Genomic DNA, 17680 nt, shown 5'->3' with positions numbered 1-17680 from the left:
GTGTCTTAGATGAAATATGGTGTCATTTCTATCCTACAGATGCACAGTAAGTGAGATTGAACACTTTTCCAGGCCCACTGGCTGGCTTGCGGTGCCCTGAATGCCCCAGCCAGCCGTGCTCCCGGGTTTTCACCCTTGCTGACCCTTTTTCCTGGCATGCTCTTCCTGCCAGGCTTATTCCTTCACCTCCTTCAGGTCTTTGCTTAAATGTCACCTTCTTGGTGACACCTTCCTTCCCTCTATTTAACATTGCAACACTCTGTCCCCGATTTTTTCTTTCACACTGATTTTTCTCCATAGCTTTTATCACCAGCTGACATTTTATCTCTTACTTATTTGTTTATTGCCAGTGTACTTCCACTAGAATGTCAGCTCTAAGAGGGCAGGGATTTTGTTGGTGGCTGTTGTCTTCAGTGTCTAGAACAGTGCCTGACACATAACAGGCCGTCAGGAAGTATTGTTGAACGAATAGAGCTGGAGCTTCATCACATCAGGGACTGTGTTTTTGCTCTTAGATCCCTGATGCCTCGCATAGTAGCTGGCAAGCAATGGGCCCTTAATAAATATTAATCAATAAATACAGGATGTGTGAAGCGCCGATGAACTAGGTAACTTGCTTCAGGACATCCAGCTTCGCAAGGGGAAGAGCAAGGAGGCCAGTTCTGCTGATTTCGGGCCCTTGTGTCCCACCGGATAGTGACTAAGTGTCCTATTTTCAGGAAGGTACCTTTATGAAGAGACTTTCCCCTGATCTTTCCAATGCGCACGGCTTTGCACACTGTGTGGCTGCAATAAATATTTATAATGCGTTTTAACCCAGAGTGTTATTGCAACTAGGCCACAGGCGCTTCGGTTCCTCAGGGGTAAAACGGGCATTCGGGTGTCGGAGGGCCCCTCAGAGAAGTAGTGAACAAACAGCACAAAGCGCTTCCCCTGTCTAAAGGGCTTTCCAAAACCCAGGCCAAAGGGCTTTCTGACCTCTTCAGCACGTTGACCATGACTCTTTACCCCGCTTTTCCGGGCCGGAGGACCCTTCCTGCCGATCTCCCCTCCTCTAGCCAAGGGACTGGTGGGGAATGCGAGGAAGGGAAGCCCACCCCTCCACCGGCCTGTACGGATGTCCGCGGCGCGCGAACAGCCGCGAGGGGTCCCCCTCCCCAGCCCGGAGCCTGGCGGGGCGCGCGGTGGCTCCACGCGGGGCTGCGCGCGCGCGCCTGCCTCGCCTCCCTCGCCCGCTCGGGTGGCTACGTGCTTTCTTTGTCAATGAGGCGCCGCTCTGAGCTGCAGTAACACTGTTGGCCAGGGAGCCGGAGCCGGAGCCGGAACTGGAGCCCGAGCCCGAGCAAGCGAGCGAGGAGAGCGCGGCGGAGAGGCTGCAGCCGGCGGCAGGAGGGAGGGCCCCGAGCGCGCCCAGCGGCTGCCTGTCCCCGCGGCTCGCAGCCTCGCCCCCTCAGTCTGCGGGAGCCCACCCGGGGGTGGGGGCTCCGGGCGGCGCCCGTCCCACCCTCGCTGCACCGGGCGCGCCGGCGCGCGGCGACGGGCACCGTGGGAACCCCGGCCCGCTCCCGCCGCGGCTCCATGCGGCCCCGGCCCCTGCGCGAGTGAAGCCGCGGCTCCGCGGAGCTCGCTCCTGGCGCGGCAGCACGAGCCAGCGAGTCGCGCCGCCCGGCGCCCCCGCCCTCAGGCGCCCGCGCCGTGGCCGGAGATGCCCGGTGAGGACCGGGGCGCCGAAGGCTGGGCTCCCCGGAGCGGTGCGGAGCGAGGCAGTGGCCTGGATGAGTGAAGCGTCCCCATGGCTCGGCAGGAGGCGAAACCTCAGGGCCCGAGGGAAGATGGACCGGAGGTGCGGGGGCGCAGGGGCCGGATCCGGGCGTGCGGCCTCGGCCGGGCTGGCGGGGGAGCCGCGCGCTGCCCGGGCGTGAGGGGCCCCCGGGCTGCCGGGTCCCAGGATGCGCCGCCGCTGCCGCCGCCACTGCTGCTGCTGGGACTCCTGCTGCTGGCGGCCCTCCCGGAGCACTGCCGGGCCGACCCGGGTAAGCACTTGGCGGCTGCTTTGTGGCCGCGGAGGTTTCTGGAGGAACGGGGCTGCCCGTCGGGGCCGGGACCTGACCGGTGGCGGTGGATGGAGAGGTCTTTGCGGTACCGGCGCTAGGATTTTCCCCGCCCTTTGCTGCTGCAACAGCAGGCGAACTGTCAGAAATCTGTCTCCCGGGAAGGCACCGTTGGGCGGGGAAGTAAAAAGAGGTGCATTCGCATTTTCCATCTGGACAAGTGGCAGGTCCTTCCTGGTGGTCCCCAAGGCACGCTTCATTTAGATAAAGATATGTTGTGTTTAGGACACCTGAAAAGGGATGTGTTTTAGTAGGACACACGAAGTGGGGACGTCTACTATGTTTTGGGCTCCCTGACGGATGTCCACTTTGCTTTAACTGCACGAAATGGCCCAGAGAGTTTTAGGCAATTCCCGTGTCGGCGTTTTCCTCTCTGTCTTGACAGGAGACTCCTTTTTCTTTTGGGATAGAGGTACCTAAAATAATTGCTTGCGTCTTGCAAAGGGATCGGGTGTATAATCCACTGTTTGAAGGAGGTTAGTTAAAAATAACCACGCTTGGCTCTTTTGACTCCCAAGAATCCTCAGGAAATAGATTTCTGTAATTTCTTGGATGGTTTTTAAAAATCTGTTGTAACTATTTAGGGGGGATTATTCGGCTAATATTCTTCAAAACTTCCTGTGCGGTCAGCAATTGCCTTTGAAATAAGAATGATTATTACGGCACTTGTAAAGGGCAGGCTTTTATTTGTGAAATTCCGGGCTCTTGGTACATTTCATTTATCAAGGAATATAGCCCTTGCTTCAGCCGGTATGCTTCTGTACTTCTGTGGTTTTTAGCAAGGATTAAAGAGGACTGTTTTTTTTCCCAGTGTGCCTCGTCCCCCCAATTAGATTAAATCTCCTAATTATGAAGGAGTTCACACTGTTTTAGATAAGAGGGTTTCAGGTTAAAAACATTTCCTGTCTTCAACAGCTTAATTCAAAGCCCGTTTTCCTTTGATTCACTTAAAAGTTCACTGACATGAAGTGTCTATGTGTGCAAGTTGCTCTCCAGGAATTGTCTATTGTGATCATAGTGGTGAGAAAGTTCAGTAATCTTTGGATGTGTGCCTGAGACCCGAGAAAACCTCCGAAGAACTTTAGCCCCCAGTTTTTATGCCTCTAGCAGTTTTCAGTGATGCGTATTTGATGGTTAAAAGGTAAGTTCTGAGTCAGACACATGTAATTACCTTAGTATTCACTGGATCAGAAACACACTTTGAGTTTTTATTTAAAATGAATCAGATCCTTAATAGTTTTGTAAACAATTTATGAGATACCAACTTTTGGATGTTCTTCATTTGAGTGCAGATACCAAAATCTGTTCAACCGTTTGTAATATGTGAAATTTAGATTTTATGTGTTTATCCTATTCAGCCTGATATGTCAGATGATTTCCTCTGATCGGCTTTGATTTCTGATCTCTCTTCTGACCTTTGTACCTTGCCCCCTTGGAACCTCTGTGACTTTTCTTGGCTCTTCTTTCAGACTGCCAGAGCCTGACTTAGGGGACTTCTGTTCTGTATCTTTTGTTTTTAGCCCTGATGTCCTTTTCCTTTATTCTCTTAGTGTGGCGATCCTGGGGATCACTAGGAAAGATGCTTTGATTTAAATGATGGTAAAAATCAGTAGTCCTCTGTCTTCTTCCTTCTCATTGGAGTGACTCGTTGCGTCCTCTGTGCTTTTTGGGTGTCCTTTCTACTGTCACTCTTGATGACCAATTTCCCGTGGTCCAGCTCACCTGTGGATCCAGAGTCTACTGCTGGGCTCCATGGTTTCCTGTGTGTTTGCCTCTGATTCAACTTCATGACTTGTTTCTCTCTCAATGGAAGAGTTAAACGTTGGGCTCCCTATCTTGCCTCCTGCCTGCTTTCATTTGTTCTCTGATTTCTACCTGAGGCAGCTTTACTGCAGGGTGAGTGAGTCCTAGACCTGATGCAGGGAGTCCCAAGGGGTTTGTGGAGGAAGCAGTGTCAGGAGGGAGGCAGGAGAACAGGTGACATTTTCCTGAGACCTTTGACTTTCAACAGACTCCCTGGTTTTGAACTTTTTCTGAGGCACAGCTGCTGCTTGATGCTGCCACTTTCTGTAGAGTGAGTCTGAGGCCAGGTTGCATGAGAAGCCAAACGCTGATTCTAAGATCCCCCTGAATGTGCTAGCTTGCTACAGTCATGTCATTTACATGGTTGCTGCATCTTGTTTTCTAAGCAAGGCTAAACGGACATTTGCCTTGGCTGACAAATAGGTAAAAATAGGTTGGTTTCTGGACAGTGCTATAGGACCTTTTTGTCCTGGAGCCCCTGCAGTGTGTTCCCAGCCCACCTCCACCCACTCCACCCCAAATTCTTTTTATTTAATATTCCTGAGGAATTGGGGTTCCTTCTCAAGGCTGCTGTCTTGAATGTCCTCTCTCGGACTTCCTCTCCTAACTTCCATCTCCAGGAAACCCTTGCTCCCTGACTTCTGTTTTGCATGTGGGAGACTGGTGTGGAAAAGAAGGTTCTTTACAGAAGCAAGCTCTGACATCTCCCCATTCTCTTTTGCCCTCCGAGGCTCTGGGCAGATTGGTAAAGTTCAAATTTGACTTCCCGATCTTCTTAACTACTGATCTTCCATTCAGTTCGTGTCAGTAAACATTTCCTGTGTGTCTTTTTGTTGCAGGTGCAGTGCTCATTCCTTTATGTGACCTGGCGTCTCTGGGCCTCAGTTCTCTTGTCTGTAAAATGGGGATAATAATAGCTCCAACCTGATTGGGTTGTTGTGAAGATTCAATTAGTTAATATATCTGGGGCTTCCCTGGTGGCGCAGTGGTTGAGAGTCCGCCTGCCGATGCAGGGGACACGGGTTCTTGCCCCGGTCCGGGAAGATCCCACATGCCGCGGAGCAGCTGGGCCCGTGAGCCATGGCCGCTGAGCCTGCGCGTCCGGAGCCTGTGCTCCGCAACGGGAGAGACCACAACAGTGAGAGGCCCGTGTACCGCAAAAAAAAAAAAAAAAAAAAAAAAAAAAATATATATATATATATATTTATATATCTGAAGTGTTTAAAACAGTGCTTGGTACATAGTAAATGCTCAGTGAATGCTAGCTGTTCTTATAAAATTGACTGAATATTTACTCTGTCCAGGTGCTGTGCTGGGGCAGGGGATACAGACATGCATAAGGGTCAGGCAGTTTGTAGAAACCCCTCATGAATAGGGTGATACACGTCCTTGAACTCTGATACTATGTGGTCAGGGCAAATAAAATGAAGGCACAGTTAATTCTGGAAGACCGGGAGCTTTGGAGGATGAGTAGGTGTTGGCAGGGTTGATGGTGGCATTTCAGGCAGAGGAGAAGTAAAGGTTCTTTACTTCTGTGGCCAGAAGCACAGGATGTTATAGGGAGGAGTACCCTGGACTCTCTCACTGCCCTTGGGCTTTCTCAAGCCCTCCTCACAGGCACTCCACCCCCCTGGCCCTCCTCTGCTTCTCTCACCAACTTGTAAGTTCCTGATTTACCTTTGTTTCCCTTTTGCCTGTTACAATGCCCAGCACAGAGTAGATACTCATTAAAGTTTCAGCCTTCTTTCACTCCTATTCCCTTAGTTTGGATGATTCTGTTAGATGTTAGAATAATTATCTCATCTAAGTAATCCACAGCAAGTTGTTAATGACTGCTTTATTCAGGGAATGTATTTGCATTTTGAAAGAATCTCTAATTGAGCACAATATATGGGGGATAATTTTGACCTAGGATGTCGTTTTTACCCCTCTCCAGCATTTTATACATCATCAGATTGGAGTCCCATTCGAAACAGGTGCAACAGTTCATTTGTTCATTCATTCATTCATCCCTCCATCCCTCCCTCCATCCATCCATTCATTCAGTGTATCTTGAGTACCTCAGCTTTTTGAGGTTACAATAATGAAAGAAAACAAGCTCCCATTCTCATGGCAGTTAGGAGCTAGCCCAGTGCTTTCCAGACTTTACTGTGCATGTGAATCACTTGAAGATCCTGTTGCAGATTCTGATTCAGTAGGTCTGGGATAAGGCCTGCGGTTCTGCATTTCTAACAAGCATCAGGGTGATGCTGATGCTGACCCCACTTTAAGTAGCAAATGAAAATAAACGAATAAATGTAGGTTGGATGGTGGTAAGAAAAATGAATCAGGGTAAGAGGATAGCAAGAGGCTGATGTCTATGTGCATGTGTACCCTCATGCGTGTGCCTGGTTATCTAGAGTGATGGGGGATGTCCCCCATGTCGAGGTGACATTTGAGTAGATACTTAAAAGTGGATATCTGGGAAGAGGTATTCAGGCAGAGGGGAAAGCAACTCCAAAGGCCTTGAGGAGCGACTGTGTTTGGGATGGTTGGGGAACAGCAGGGAGGCCATGTGGAGTTGAGTGAATGGGGGAAGGTGGTAAGAAATGACGTTGAAGTGGGAGCTGGGCCCAGATCATACAGGACTTTTTGACAAAGTGAAAACTTGGTATTTTACTTTGAATGAGATTAAGCAAGAGGTGACGTGATCTGACTTCAGTTTTAGAAAAATGCCCATGGCTATCATGGGGACAAAAGACTGTAAGGTCGGGACTTCCCTGGTGATACAGTGATTAAGAATCTGCCTGCCAGTGCAGGGGACACAGATTTGAGCCCTGGTCTGGGAAGAACCCACATGCCACGGAGCGACTAAGCCCGTATGCCACAACTACTGAGCCTGCGCCCTACAGCCAAAGAGCCACAACTACTGAGCCCATGTGCCACAAATACTGAAGCCCACACACCTAGAGCCCGTGCTCCACAGCAAGAGAAGCCATCACAATGAGAAGCCTGCGCACCGCAACGACGAGTAGCCCCCCATTGCCGCAACTAGAGAAAAGTCCGCGTGCAGCAATGAAGACCCAATGCAGCCAAAAATAAATAAAAAATTAAAAAAAAAAAAGACTGTAAGGTCAAGGGTAGAAATGGGGAGACCAGGTAGGATGGCTTAGACAGTGGGGAGAAGTGGTTAGATTGGGACATCTTTTGAAGATGGAGCTAATAGAATTTTCTCATGGATTAGAGGTGGGGTGGGAGAGAAAGAGAGGAACCGATATGGCTCCAAGGTTTGTGGCTCAAGCAACTGGAGGTTGAAGTTGCCATGGAGATGGGGAAGGTTGCAGGAGGCTCAGGATTTGGGTAGGAAATAAAGAGCTGGTTTTGGGTTTGTTAAGGTTGAAATGTTTATTAAACATCGAAGTAAAGATGTCAGATAGCCAGTTGAACAAAGTAGTCTGGAATCCCAGGCTGATATTGGGTCCAGAGATATAAATTTGGGAGCCATCAGCACGCAACTAAGCAAGAAAGTATAGAGGAGGGGGAGATCTCAGCAATGAGACCTGGGATACTTCAGCATTTAGGGGTTCAGGAGACGGGGGACCAGCAAAAGAGACTGAAGAAGGCTAGATAGGGACTAGCAATGGATGTTGTATTTAGAGATGTGGAGATGTTTGGTGGCCCTAAGAGTGGAGGGGACAAAAGTCTTGCTGCAATGGGTTCAAGAAAGAAAGGAAGAAGAGAAATTGGAGACAGTAAAAAAGACAACTCTTTTAGTCTTTTTTATAAAGGAAAGCAGAGACATAGGGGAGGTGGGTCAAAAGAGGGTTCAGATGGGTTATAATTACATTATATTTGTACTTTCTCATTTTTTTCCAAAAGGATTTTATTTATTTATTTTTTGAATTTTATTTTATTTATTTTTTTATACAGCAGGTTTTTATTAGTCATCCATTTTATCCACATCAGTGTATACATGTCAATCCCAATCTCCCAATTCATCACACCCCCACCCCCACCCACTGCCGCTTTCTTCCCTTGATGTCCATATGTTTGTTCTCTACGTCTTTGTCTCAATTTCTGCCCTGCAAACCGGTTCATCTGTAACATTTTTCTAGGTTCCACATACACGCATTAATATACGATATTTGTTTTTCTCTTTCTGACTTACTTCACTCTATATGACAGTCTCTAGATCCATCCACGTCTCAACAAATGACCCAATTTCGTTTCTTTTTATGGCTGAGTAATATTCCATTGTATATATGTACCACATCTTCTTTATCTATTCGTCTGTCGATGGGCATTTAGGTTGCTTCCATGACCTGGCTATTGTAAATAGTGCTGCAATGAACATTGGGGTGCATGTGTCTTTTTGAATTATGGTTTTCTCAGGGTATATGCCCAGTAGTGGGATTGCTGGGTCATATGGTAATTCTATTTTTAGTTTTTTAAGGAACTGCCATACTGTTCTCCATAGTGGCGGTATCAATTTACATTCCCACCAACAGTGCAAGAGGGTTCCCTTTTCTCCACACCCTCTCCAGCATTTGTTGTTTGTAGATTTTCTGATGATGCCCATTCTAACTGGTGTGAGGTGATACCTCATTGTACTTTTGATTTGCATTTCTCTAATAATTAGTGATGTTGAGCAGCTTTTCATGTGCTTCTTGGCCATCTGTATGTCTTCTTTGTAGACATGTCTATTTAGGTCTTCTGCCCATTTTTGGATTGGGTTGTTCATTTTTTTAATATTGAGCTGCATGAGCTGTTTATATATTTTGGAGATTAATCCTTTGTCCATTGATTTGTTTGCAAATATTTTCTCCCATTCTGAGGGTTGTCTTTTGGTCTTGTTTATGGTTTCCTTTGCTGTGCAAAAGCTTTTAAGTTTCATTAGGTTCCATTTGTTTATTTTTGTTTTTATTTCCATTACTCTAGGAGGTGGATACAAAAATATCTTGCTGTGATTTATGTTAAAGAGTGTTCTTCCTATGTTTTCCTCTAAGAGTTTTATAGTGTCCGGTCTTAATTTAGGTCTCTAATCCATTTTGAGTTTATTTTTGTGTATGGTGTTAGGGAGTGTTCTAATTTCATTCTTTTACATGTAGCTGTCCAGTTTTCCCAGCACCACTTATTGAAGAGACTGTCTTTTCTCCTTTGTATATCCTTGCCTCCTTTGTCATAGATTAGCTGACCATAGGTGCTTGGGTTTATCTCTGGGCTTTCTATCTTGTTCCATTGATCTATATTTCTGTTTTTGTGCCATGTACTTTCTCATTTTTTAACATTAAAGATGTATAGCAAGAGTGTTTGATTGGGTGGGCTTTTTTTTTCCAGGTATAGATAACCCAATAAAATATATTTAGACTTTTTACTCTCAATATTAATTATTAGTGCTTCAAAGATACTTGCAAGATGTCCCAAACTTGCCTCCCTTTCCTTCCCATCCCACACACGAAGTAAAGAAGAAGATTTGGGGACTAATGAGTCTGTGCTTGTCATACAGACATCAAACAGAAGTCAGATGTCCCCTCCCTGCCCCTCACCCTTCTCTAAAACCGGACATCACGGTGGAAACTGAGATACTGAAATTCTTCTGAGAGAATCTCTCAGAAGCCTACTTATCTCAAGTCTTGAATTACTGGAATATGATCTGAGAATATTCAAAATGAATGTGCACGTTTCCTTTTTCATTTTCATTAACCTTCAAGCTCTTATTGAAGGCTTTCTTGTGGTTTTCTTTCTTTCTTTTTTCTTTTTTTTAAACAAACAACAACTCCACTCTTCTCCAGACAAAAATGAATAGTTGGAATGACCCTAAAACATTTTCGTTGCTTGACAACACATTACAGGGGATTTCTAAACGCACAGAGGGACACATTATTCTAGGTCACGGGATGGCTGCCTTGGATGGTGGCTCCCTGTGGGGACTCCAGGACCAAAGGAGCAGCTGGCAATCCAGGTATTGGAAATGTCAGTTACTGTAGCCGATAGGATGGTGGCAAGTGAGTCACACTGATTTGATGGTATTTATCAAGCACCTGGCATATGCCAGGTCAAACTCTTCCCTAAACACTGGAGGTATAGTGGAGACCAAGCCAGGCCTGGCCCCTGCCCTCAAGCAGCCTGTAGCCCAGGACAAGAAATCCTTGCTCAGTGGCAGGTTGGTAAGGTACCTCTGGGTCAGGAGGGAGGATATGGCAAGACAGAAAGTACCTGCCTTGTCCAAAGAGGCTGTCTCTGCCCAGCTGCAGTGAGGCTCAGGGTGCTAAAGTTCTGACTTCTTAAGAAAAGCCAGATCTTCACTTCAAATATTGTTTTCAAATGTCACCAACGAATTCAGAGTTTTGAAATGTCATGCTGTACGAAAAGCACTCCCATGAGCCACCACCCGTCTTTTTTTAAGTCAAGTTTAATTAAGGTGTAAATTACATACAGTAGAAGTCACCCTTTTTAGGCGTTCTGCATGACGGGTTTTGACAGAAGCATACACTCACGGTTCCACAACCACAATCCAGACATAGACCATTTCCGTACTTTCCAGAAATTCCCTCCTGCTCCTTTGCAGTCAGTCTTCTCCCCCAGCAGCCCAGTACCTGGCAAGCACCAATCTATTCTCTGCCCATATAATTTTGCCTTTAACTGAAAGTCATATAAATGGAATCATACAGTATGTAATGTTTTGTGTCTGGCTCCTTTCATTGAATGTAATGCTCCTGAGAATCATGTATGTCATTGCACCTCTGGTCCTGTCCTTTTTATTGCCATGTAGTATTCCATTGCACTACAGTTGCTTAACCATTTGCCAGTTGATAGACATTTGGGTTGTTTCCAGTTTGGGGCATAAAAGGCTTTGTGTGGGCAGTTTTCATTCTCTTGGGTAAATACCTAGGAGTGTGATTCTGGGCCATATGTTAGGTATCTGTTTAACCTTATAAGAAACTGCCACATCCTTTCCCGAAGTGGCTGCATAATTTTGTATTCTTTTTTCTTTTTCTTTTTTTTTTTTTGTGGTACGCGGGCCTCTCACTGCTGTGGCCTCTCCCGTTGTGGAGCACAGGCTCCGGACGCGCAGGCTCAGCGGCCATGGCTCACGGGCCCAGCCGTTCCGCAGCATGTAGGATCTTCCCGGACCGGGGCACGAACCCGTGTCCCCTGCATCGGCAGGCAGACTCTCAACCACTGCGCCACCAGGGAAGCCCATAATTTTGTATTCTTATGTATGTGAGTTCTAGTTGCTCCTCTGTATCCTCATGGGCACTTGGTTTTGTCAACTTTTTTTAAAATTTAAATTTCAGCTATTCCAATAATATTTTAGTGGTATCTCGTTATAATTTTAGTTTGCACTTCTCTAATTACTAATGATGTTATTGTTGCATATCTTTACATCTTCTACGTGCCATTTATATTTCTACTTTGAAGTGGCTGTTGAAGTCTTTTGCCCATTTAAAAAGATGGATTGTTTGTTTTCTTATTATTGAGTTTTGAGCTTTCTTTATATATTCTGGATACAAGTCCTTTATCAGATATGGTTTTTTTGCAAATATTTTCTCCCAGTCTGTGTGTTTTTTCTTTTCATTTTATCAACAGTATTTTCCAAAGAACAGAAGTTTAAAATTTTGAGTAGTTCCGGTTTATGAACTTTTAAATTTAAGGCTTGTGTTTTTTGTGTGCTGGGATAGAAATATTTGCCTATCCCAAGTTTACAAACATTCATGATTTCTTCTAGACGTTTTATACTTTTTGGTCTGTGGTCTGTTTCACGCTAATTTTTGTATATGGTGCAGGGTAAGAGTTGAGGTTAATGTTTTTTTCATTTGGATGCTTTATTGTTCCAACACCATTTATTAAAAGGATTATCCTTGCTCCATTGAATTGCCTTGGTACCATATATTTGTGGGTTTATTTCTGGACTCTAGTCTAGTCTAGTGATCTGTACTTTTTTCCTTATGCCAGTGCAACAGTGTCTTGATTTTTCTAGCTCAGAGTTTCTTAACCTTGGCACTACTGACATTTTGGGCTGGGTAATTCTTTGTTGTGGGGGACTGTCCTGTGCACTGTAGGATGTTTGCAGCATTCCTGGCCTCTGCCCAGTAGATGCCAATAGCTAGCCCCCCAACCCCAGTGTGATAACCAAAATGTCTCCAGAAATTGCTAAATGTCCCCTGCAGGATAAAATTTCCCCCCGTTGAGTTCCACTGCTCAAGCTTTATGGTAAGTCTTGAAATCAGGTAGTATGAATCCTCTAACTTTCTTTACTTTCAAAATCTTTTTGGATATTCTAGGGCTTATGCTTTTCCATATAGATCTTAGTATCTTCTCTTCCATCTCTGTAAAAAAAGAGAATTTTGATTGGGATTTCATTGAATCTAGGTCAATTGGAGAAGATTGATAGCTCAACCATATTGAATTTTTTGACCCAGGAACATATCTCTCTCCATTTATTTAGGTATTCTTTCTTTTCTTTCATCAATGTTTTATAGTTTTCAGCATATGAATTTTGTACATATGCGTTTCATGTTTTTCAATGCTTTGGTAAATAGTACTTTAAAAATTTCTTTGTTAGTATATAGAAATATGATTTTAAAAATATTAATCTTGTATCATGTGACCCTTCTAAACTCACTTTAGTTCTAGTAGCTTTTTATAGACTCTTTGGGATTCTTCTAAATAGAAAATCATGTTATCTATGAATAGAGAGTTTTATTTCCTCATTTCAAATCTGTATGCCTGTTATTTCTTTGTCTTGCCTTGTTGCACTTGCTAGAACTTCAAGTACATTGTTGAATAGGAACATTGTTGAATAGGAATGGGGAGAGTGGACATCCTTGCCCTGATCTCCTAGTCTTGGAGGGAAAACATTCACTGTTAAGTATGGTGTTAGCTGTAGTTTTGTTTTTGTTTTTTTGTAGAGGCCCTTTGTCAGGTTGAGGAAGTTCACTTCTATTCCTAGTTTGCTGTGAATTTTTATCATGAATGAGTATTGAATTTAGTTAAATGCAGAATTGGCAGAATTGGTATTATTTCTCCCCTTAGACCTATGGTCTTAAAAATGAGAAGATCCCTCAAGGGTTTCTTTAGTAAAATAAAAAGTGTCATGTACCTCTAGTACATTTCCTCATTTTCAGGGCTGCCAGTGGACACTTCCTAGACATTAGAACAGAGTTTGGTTTCAGGTCTAGAATGGCCTGGGTGAGGGGAAATTGTGTTGGATGAATTCAGGAAATGGGTCACCCGTAGCTGACTGTTTGCTGTTTATCAAGTCACTTTTTGGGGCCTTAGTTTTCGCATCTGTGAACAAAAGCCTCAGGATCTTCCCTTCTTCCCTCATTACCCTGGGTATGTGTTTATGAGCCCTAAGCAGATGTTTTGCTGGGTTAGACCAATCCTTTTCTTACCTCTTCCTATATTAGTGGTAAGCCAAGTCACGGGCTCTCATTCTGCAAAGGGAAGAATTTTCCCATGGTTTTCTGTCATGGTTCCAACCTGAAGCTCAGACAAATGTTGGCTTTTAAAAAAATAATAATAAATTTATTTATTTATTTATTTTTGGCTGTGTTGGGTTTTTGTTGTTGCGTGTGGCTTTCTCTAGTTGTGGCGAGCGAGTGCTACTCTTCGTTGCGGTGTGTGGGCTTCTCATTGTAGTGGCTTTTCTTGTTGCGGAGCATGGGCGCTAGGTGCGTGGGCTTCAGTAGTTGTGGCACGTGAGCTCAGTAGCTGTGGTGCATGGGCTTAGTTGCTCTGCTGCATGTGGGTTCTGACCAGACGAGGGCTCAAACCCATGTCCCCTGCATTATCAGGCGGATTCTTAACCACTGCACCACCAGGGAAGCCCCATAGGTTGGCTTATCTTTAATCTTCATTGGCTTTTAAAAATTGTAAAAGTAATATATACAGTACTTTATTAAATTCAAGTAATGCACAAGGTATGCAGCAAAATGAAAAAGGCCCTGTTGACTCCATTGCTATTTCCTAGAGTTGTGTTGTCAAGCAAATATGGTAGGTCCTTCCAGATCTTTTTTCATACAAATATTTATATACATATCCTCACTTAATTTTTTTAAGATATAAAGGGTATAATATTTAATGCCTTTCTCTTTTCATTTACCACTGTATTGTGGCCCTCTTTCCATGTGAAGTAAATTTTGTCATAAGAGACTTTGAACTTCTTCCTGAAACACAGAAAAGCCCTTATTATAAAAGATAACAATTTTAAAACCACAGATTGGATTCAAACCTACAGAGTTAAAATATCATCATTAGACCATTCTTCCTCTTTTCTCTACTCTTTGGCTTCCTTCCCTGGAAAATACTTCCACACATGTTTAAGGAAAATCATGGACCCTTTTAAACACCGCATAGAACGGGGATAAACACTGTGTATAAATCAATTAATGCAGATGTAAATCGGGCCAAGGAGCTGCCTCAAGCTTCAGCCCAAGGTCATTGCTGCACCTGCCATCTGTCCACTCAGGCGAGACTTTGCCTAATGCCTCCTAACCACAAGAGGGGAATTTGATTTAGATTTAGATTTAGATTTATATATGTTAAATCTATTCTTAGCTTGAAAGAAAACCTCCTGACCTCAGAAACACAAAATGGCTTTGGTATTTATGCAGTGCCAGTAAATAGGAAGGTCTAGGATATTTCTCACTTTACTCTTTCGACGTGAAATATGGAATTAAGTGCTAGAATGAAACCAGGACTCCTGGACCTACCCCTCCACTTATGTCCCTGCTTGTGAATGCTGCTCCTCAGTCACTTGCCTTTTTATTTACCAAACGTCAAGAGTGAACCAAGGGAGCCTGAAGAAAAATGTGTCTGAGAAGAAAATGTGTTGCAATTAATAGTGCAGCTTCTAAGTCCTTGTTGAAAAGAGCTGAACCAAAATATCTCTAAAGCTACAGACATCATTATCAAATGGGAGTCTTTGTTTTGAAAAGAGCAAGAGGATCTGGATTATGAGCATTTTTGGAATATAATTGACCTGGATGGAAGTGTATTACAAAATCACTGCCACAGAGCTGTCTTTGGCAGTTTCCTCTTATTTTATTAATAGTGGAGGTGAACACACGAATCAACCTGGTGAATTCCAGGGAAATTAAACCTTTTTTTGAGTGGGATGGAGAATGAGTTCTTGTCTCTAGTCCAGCAATAGAAATGACATTCGAAACGAGTGTTTCCCCATTCTTTTGGCTAACGTGATATATTTACTATTCCTTACGGGGATACTCATCCTCAGAGTTTGGTACAGCACGTCACAGTTGTAGAAGTTTTCATTCTTGTTTCTTGTTTGAATCTCATATCACTCCTAAGAGAGGGTTGAGGAAGTAATTTGCTAAAGGTCACACAGTGGTCCAGGGATTTTTTCGTTAGTCTGTGATTTAGGGGACAGATTACCTAGCTACTCAACTAAAACTAGCTCAAGTGTGGGGCTCCAGGCCACAGGGAAATCTCATGTGACAGATTTGGAATAGGAATGAAATACAACGGTGTCACGTGGACAGTATAACTCATTGATAGAAATAAGAGCTAACATTTTTGAGCATTTACTCCTTGTATCAGCTCATTTGATTTTCACAACAACCCTCTGAGGTTGGTTCTGTTGTGACTCCTGGGTTTCAGGTGCGGGGAGTGAGGCAAAAAGCAATTTAACAGTAATGTATTCAGTGTCGCACAGGTAAGTGTCAGAGGTGGGCTTTGAACCCAGGCAGTTTGATTCCATGGCTCTCACTCCACTTCATTATATTGCCTTCCTTGACAGTGAGAGGCTGAGGTTACTGGCTTTGTGTCTCCTGGACCTGGAGGCCTCTCATCTCTCTTTTCCTGCAGGCTGGGTCTGTCCATCTGCCTCTTTCTGCAGACTGGCTTTCTCTGCTTACCTGTAGCTTCTGGGCTCCCCCATAACTAAACTTTGCAGGCGGCTTTGCTTGTTGTGGTGCTCCCTGCAGCCAGAGCTGACAAGCCTTTTCCATGTAAGTGCCCACCCTCCAGTCTCTGTCCCAGGTCTGTATTTCCCAAGAGGGAAAATCAGGCTGCCATAGTCTGGCCAAAAAAGTAAGGAGTCTACCCCTCATCTGATCAGCAGAGGCCAGAGGTGAAAAGGCTGGTGGTTCAAAAATGCCCTCCTAGGCTGAGCCCTCCTTCAACCTTGGCAGTGGGTAGAGTGCAGTTTTAAATTAGGTGTATGGATAGAGCAAACTTCCCCAAATTCGTCTCTTCCCTCATGACAGTAAAAAGAGGCTCATATGCTGGCTTTATGAAAAATGACAATGACAAGTGGCCTGATTGATAGAGTTGACCAATTTCCATGGTATAAATACTGTCACCGTGGCTGATTTCAAGCTACCAATGTGACAATGGATTTGGGAAGAGATGCTCATAGTTGGCTGAGCGCCAAGATGATCCTGTCCATCTACGGACTGGATGCAGGGCAGCTTACACAGTAAGTGCAGGATGTCTCCAAGGAGTTTGAAGTGTAGGCTAACCAACTAGGTGGGCTTATAATTATGTAACAGGGAAGAAGATTTCAAGGAAGAGAGGGTGGAAGTTAGGTTTGGCTCAGGCAGCCTGAAATAACTTGTTGCCCTAAGTGTGGCATCTACTAGGCACACGGGGATGCTTTCTAAAAAATTGCAACTTCCTTTGCCTGCAGCATCTCACTTGTGACATATAATGAATGCTTTCACTGACTTTAAGATGCCAGACCTCATTTTCTTGGAGGGGCATTGGTGTAGCACCGAAAGGTATAGTTTTTCCTTGCTTCTCTAAGTCAGCATTTCCACCCCGTTTGCTGGTGTCATTAATGGACTCCTTTCTTCCACCTTCCAAACCTAGAGATGCCGAGTCCACATGGTGGCCTCTTAGACATCTTTCAGCTGTGTACACACGATTAGTTTCGATTGGAAGCTTTTATTTATGACCATAAGGTCATCTCTCAGGTCGTGTAATTATGCTAAAAGCCAAGACCGGCTGGTGACTACAGCCTCTGAGAGCATGTCAGATGCCGTCACAGATCTCAAGGCCCGTCTGGGTGGCTCTTTCCCTTGCACATCTGGAGAGGGGTTGGGAGTCTTGACTTTGGTGCACTGCATACAATTCCCCCATCTTTCGCCCAATGCGGCTCCGTTGTTAACCCTGGCCCGCTCTCACAAAGGGTGGTGGTGACCACTGGCAGATGGGGAAGTGGGTGTGGACAGCGTAGATCTCTCCTCAGACATGGAGTTCCGAGTGTCCTACTGATTGATGGCAGGTCAGCGTCTTTACCTATAAAAATAGCACAGTTAATTTATTCTTTTAATTTCCCCAGGGATGTAGCAAGGGAGAAATTTTACAAGATTCTTCTTTTACGTCTCATTGGAGGTTTGCCCTAGTTTGTGGATATGTTGACTTCTGAATAAGAGGACTAACATTTGCGAAACAGCTACGACTTGTTAGTTGGTGGATCAAGAGTTTTGTATAATTTAATCTCACAGTGACACTGAGAGATAGTTCTTGTCCATTTTGCTTGGAGGAAGCTAAGATTGAGAGAACATTTATGCACCTGACTTGCCTAAGGGCACTGTTGCTTGAAAGTGGTGGGGATGGGATTTGAAACCAGATTAGACTACAGGGTAAATATATTTTCGGCTATACTCTGCCGGCCGTCCCCCCGCCCCGCCCCATTTGATTAAATTTTCAAGCATACAGAAGAATTGAAAGTACTGTACAGTGAACAGACATATACCTACCACTTCGATGGTACTGTGAACATTTTGCTATATTTGCTTTATCGTTTATCTGTCCTT

At 44.6% G+C, this 17680-nt stretch overlaps 1 protein-coding gene across 2 annotated transcripts in view; it reads left to right on the top strand.

The window, feature by feature from the left end:
* Positions 1–1792: 1792 nt before the first annotated feature.
* Positions 1793–17680, top strand: part of KIAA1549L (KIAA1549 like) — a gene marked incomplete at both ends in the record, with an annotated part of 289990 nt that continues 274102 nt past the window's right edge. For both annotated transcript variants that reach the window (XM_079707460.1, XM_079707459.1), the window contains one exon: positions 1793–2033. In XM_079707460.1, coding sequence (XP_079563586.1) covers positions 1793–2033 — 241 coding nt within the window. The remainder of the gene's footprint in view (positions 2034–17680) is intronic.

This window comes from Hyperoodon ampullatus (assembly GCF_949752795.1).
Source record: "Hyperoodon ampullatus genome assembly, chromosome: 7".
Classification (NCBI taxonomy): Eukaryota; Metazoa; Chordata; class Mammalia; order Artiodactyla; family Ziphiidae; genus Hyperoodon; species Hyperoodon ampullatus.
This window is presented reverse-complemented; position numbering and strand designations above follow the sequence as displayed.